The following is a 5,412-nucleotide window of genomic DNA, read 5'->3' as shown; positions in this document are numbered from 1 at the left end:
GTGGATCGCCGGATCGGCTTTCACCGTGGACGAAGCGGAGTCCAGCCCGGAGTCGTCACATGTCCTCCTTCGTCGAAATCGCCGGCCGCGCCGTTCTCAAGCTTGCGCCTCTGCTCACTCTAACCCTCCGGCCGTTCCTAACAAAGGTCTTACGGGTTTGGAACGACATGAGGGTGAGTAATTAATGACAGAATTTTCATTTTGGGGTTAACTAACCCTTTAAGCGTACACCATTGCATGCGCTGGGAATATAGATAAGGGGGATTGTGTTTGTCATATTTATCTTGTCTTGATTCATCTTCTTCTGACACTTGTCCCATAATGATAAAGCTCTGTATATTTAGGGTCCCACAGACCCTAATACTGTATATGACAAAATAATAACCATAATCTCAAAATGAACCTGTTTTCCTTCTATATTCTAGTGTTTTAACCCAGTATACAGATGATATCAAAACTGCACCTCTGTTCAATCACTGTTTTAGAAGGTGATTGTTATACGGTACAGTACATGTGCAAATTTGACAGATGCTTTTAGCAATGATCTTGATATTTCTACATGCCCCCAAATGCTCTTGAAGGAAGCTAGAGATTACGGTTTATAAAGTTGTAAATATGGATATTTTTTTTTTACACAGAGGCATCGCTTCACTTCAGAATGACCTCTATTAACCCCCCGAACCCGTTTGGAGCACTTCTTAAGATGGATGGATGCACTTTTTTGGGCTTCAAAATCTGGACCCCCATTCACTGGCATTATAAAGCTTGGAAGAGCAGGACATTTTTTTTATATAACTCAGATTGTATTCGTCTGAAAGAAGAAAGTCATATACACCTAGGATGGTTTCAGAGTAAATTATGGGGTAATTTTCATTTTTGAGTGAACAATCCCTTTAATGTTTTTCGGGAGGAGAGGATGAATTCATGTGTTGCAAATCTCACAGCTCTGATTGTTTATAAAGTAAATGTAAGAATATATTTGATATTGTTAGTGATATTTCAAGATGAACACTTACTGGACTAATACAGCTTGGCTTTACTTGATTAACCATACAATTCTGTTCAAATGTGAGTCTCAAATATGATCATCAAGCGTTTGAGGAGCGTTTATTTGTTCCATCTCTCAATCATCATTGGATTGCATTGCATTATGATTTGATCATCAAACAAAGCATTTAAATATCATCTTACTAATATTATTGGAGATATAGAGTGACGACTGATATTTATTAATTTTATGTAAGTATCTGCTATACTGTTATAAATTTATTTGTTCATCTCTCAATCATCATTGGATTGCATTGCATTATGATTTGATCATCAAACAAAGCATTTAAATATCATCTTACTGATATTATTGGAGATATAGAGTGACGACTGATATTTATTAATTTTATGTAAGTATCTGCTATACTGTTATAAAGATCTCACTGATTTACACCACAAGCATTAGTTTTTGGCCATGTAAACAGGCAGAGGTGGCAAAAACTTTACAGTCAATAGAAAGTTTACGGCGGTCAGGAGAGATGCAGTTAGCGCTTTTCATCTCGTTGTCCTCCTCATGCATGGTTTTTATTTGATAGGGATGAAATATGTGACGTGAATGAGTGTTTTGGCAGAGATCTGCACCCGCGGTGCTCACTAAACTACGCATTAACAACCCCTTCCTCCTGTTAGGGGGAAATTAGCTCAAATTGATTTGCACACTGTGTTTTATAGAGTAAATCAGGACAAGCCATATCCCCTGCTCAGGACAGATCTAGCAGTTAGCATCTGGCAGCGCTTCTCACCGTCTGGTTTCTTACGATTATGTCTCACTTGTGGCTAAAATGATCTCCATTAGGAAGCATTACATATGATGGGCTGCACAGCCGTGCTCAGGCCTGCACCACATCGGAAAATATTGATCGTTGGTAGAGAAAAACACTCTAAAAATACTTTAATACTTAATTTGACCTTGGTGTTATGCTATATGAGAGTGCTAAAACAAAGAGGCTCTCACGATTAGCTGTTGTTCGTCTTGTAAGAACAACAATGAATGCTTGTGCTGAGGGAAATTAACAACACAAACTCCATTAGCGTCATCTCAAATAGCACAAAAACACACGTGAAGTATTAAACATGTGCACATTTGTGTCTTTATTGTGATTTTCATTAGTTCTATCTTAAATAAAGAGCTTTTAATGTTGCTTTTTTGGCTTGAAACTTGTTTGTTCAACATTTTGGAAACCCCGGTGTGATAAATTTTGAATGTTGCATCCCTGCAAGTCCTTAAAAAAAATGTCTTAATGTTTTTAATTCAGTTGAAATTTAAGGTCATAAAAAGTCTTAAATTGCATAACAAAAGGTAATAAGTTTAGGAATGTAAACACAGGAATTGCAATACGGCCTAATGGGATTATTAAACTTCAGAAGGCAATGATTAATTTAAATAAATCAAAGTCAAAACATGGCTATTTTTTGCAGTCTTGTGTTTTTTTGCAATCAGTGGGTGCTGTGCATTTATGCTTAAGCAATTGCTTATGATCTACTGTTGATGATTTATGGTTTACATTACTGTGTTTAAATTGTAATATGTTGTAGATGATTGTAAGAGAATTTTCATTTCCCTCATATTTTGAAATGAGCAGCTGGAAGTAGCATAGACTTTTCAAAATAAGAGTCCCACTGTATTTCGTGCTTGTTTATAATTAAAAGTCCTGCAATATGTATACAATCTTTTTTTTCTGGTTATTATTGGTATAATGTATATCTGGCATTTAATTCAATGTAAACTGTTGCAGCTTCTCATTGGGTCACAGGGAGGAAAGACTATGAACTTTATTTAACACATTTAATACAGGTTTTACTATTATTGGCACAATAATGTGTGTAATGCCTTTCTTTGAACTCATTATTATCGTATCAGCAAATCCCCTATGAGTTGTGATAATGTGGTTCATCACCAGGTCAGACACAAATCATTACTGACCCTTGATGCTTGTTCCTGTTGCTTTTTCTCTTCCAGGCTACACGGGGCACTTGCTGAAGTCTTTATGCTTCTGCAGCATGACCTTCCTCTTCATCCACATCGTCTATCAAATCACCATCCACAGTTTGCTGGCTGCAAACTCTATCAATTCTGAATTCAATTGTAAGTTATACTTCCATATTTCAAAAAGGAATATACAGAGTATTCAAAAAGGGTTCATCAAGACTGTCGTAAGTTCATGCACGCGCCATGGTGACTGGAAAGTTTTGCATGCAGAATTATGGAACTACTAGCAGGGCAAACGTTGTAGCTTTTTATTTTTTTTTATTTTATTTTATCGTTTTTGTTTTATACATTTTTATTTTATATATTGTATTTTTATTTTATTATATTTTTAATCTAATTAAATTTTTTATATTTTTATTTCATTTTTGTTAGAATTTTCATTTTAATTTTTGTTTCCATTAATTTTTTTTAATCAATTTCTATATTTAATATTTATATTTCATCGTTTTTGTTTTAGAAATTTTTATTTTATAATGTTTTCCCCATCATTTTAAATTCATTTTGTTTCTATTTTTATTTTATTATAATTTTAATCTAATTTTATATTTACATAGAGACCCCAGGCAATAAGTGTTTAATGAAGCTTTATGTACATTTGTGTGGCTGTGAAACGGCCCTTTATGCTGCATGAGCTCACTGTTTTATAGCAAAGCAGGTCGCTCACAAATCATTAGAAGAAACGTAATACTTCTTAGTCTTTGTGTCTTTCTGACTATGAATAAAGAACATGAAGAGCTCTTGAGTGTTCAGAGGAGGACAGAGTCTTGCTCAGGGTCACTGACCTCAGAGGTGTTAGCGACCTCTGCATCGCTCCACTGACCGCTTTCTGCTGACCATGCTTATTTTATCATTTTACTGCCAGCCCTGAATTATGGACCAATGAATGAGACAAATTGACAATATTTTTCTCTGACAACCAACATTAGATTGAGATGTTGACATTTATAACCTCAAAACCAGCTAAAAATGACCATTATCAAATTGCAATTTGTCAAAACTTTATTTTAATTTTTTTATTATTTGTTTTTGCATTTTATTTTATAATTTATTTTGTTTTTATTTTTACATTTTCTTGATGTATTTTTTAATTTGATATTTCATTTCATTTCATTGACGACATTTTTCTCAGAGATGTAGACATTTATAACCTCAAAACCAGCAAAAAAAAGACCATTATCAAATTAGAATTAGTCAAAAGTGCTGGCTCAAAACATTTTTTTAAATTTATTTTATTATTTTATTATTATTATTATTATTAAATATTTTTTTTAATAAATATTTCTATTTCCTGCTTATTTATTTATTTTTTAATGTTCTTTCTTTTTTTTAAATTGCACCTTATCACATGAGCAGGGTTTCTCATCTTACACAGGAACAGCGGTATGTTGTGTCTGTCTACTTTAACTTTAAACAACCGTGCGTTATGGGAAATGTGCCACTTAGATTTGTCTTTGCCCTCCAATTGTTCTCATCTGAACAATGAAAACATTACTCACGTCCCTCTGAGACCGGAGACTATTTACTGTTTAATGTTTAGATTCTAGGAATGACAAAAGCGTTCAACTTTCTTTTATAACCCTTTTCAGAGCTGATGATTAGACATTTTGGTTTACTTAGACACTTTTCTTTCAGTTCTGTCCTGGTGTGACTTTTGAACTCAGTACGTGTGCATCATATATCTTCATATACTTGTTAAAATATTAAACTCAATCATATTAGATTTCTTTTATCACAATATCACATTTGGGTGAACTTAAATGTGTCTAACTAGCATCTCTACCCTTGCCGTTTTAACTTTAATCCTTAAATGTACTAGTATCTATTTTCATGCAAGTACTTATTTTGTTATCTACTAGTATCTATTCCATTAAGTACTAGTACTTATCCTTTAGCTACAAGTGCTTATTCTTTAGCTAATACAAACTTTTGACTAGTATAATAAGATTTGTTACGAGTAGTCATTACAACAGATACTAGTGTCTAATAAATAAGTTCCAGTGCCTAATGAATAACTACTAGAATCTACTATCTAATCAAAAGTAAAAGTATTTAATAAATAAGAACTTGTATCTAATGAATACTTACAAGTACTATTTAAAAAGATACTAGTCACTATTGGAATACATACTAGTTTACAAAAATGTAAAATGCGTTACTAGTAGTGTTGTTTTTGGCGGCCTGTTTTAATTTTAGTTTTAGTCTAGTCTTTGTGTGAAGCTGTCATTTTAGTTTTTATTAGTTTTAGTCACGTTCATACTCTTTTGAGTCTAGTCAAGTTTTAGTCAACTAAAAGTCTGAGCATTTTAGTGTTATTTTAGTCAGAATTATCCATGACTATTTTCGTCTAGTTTTAGTCGACGAAAACTGATGACATT

The 5,412-nt window shown here is 33.3% G+C and overlaps 1 protein-coding gene across 1 annotated transcript in view; it reads left to right on the top strand.

Moving 5' to 3' along the window:
- LOC107687923 (piezo-type mechanosensitive ion channel component 2-like) overlaps window positions 1-5,412 on the top strand; it is a 91,512-nt gene that overhangs the window by 12,358 nt on the left and 73,742 nt on the right. The window contains 1 exon segment of the mRNA XM_016485412.1: window positions 3,008-3,133. Within this exon segment, the coding sequence (XP_016340898.1) occupies window positions 3,008-3,133 (126 nt within the window).

The sequence above is a fragment of the Sinocyclocheilus anshuiensis genome, unplaced genomic scaffold (genome assembly GCF_001515605.1).
Source record: "Sinocyclocheilus anshuiensis isolate Anshui unplaced genomic scaffold, SAMN03320099.WGS_v1.1 scaffold293, whole genome shotgun sequence".
Classification (NCBI taxonomy): Eukaryota; Metazoa; Chordata; class Actinopteri; order Cypriniformes; family Cyprinidae; genus Sinocyclocheilus; species Sinocyclocheilus anshuiensis.
The sequence above is the reverse complement of the archived record's forward strand: the minus strand, read 5'-3'. Positions and strand labels throughout refer to the sequence as shown.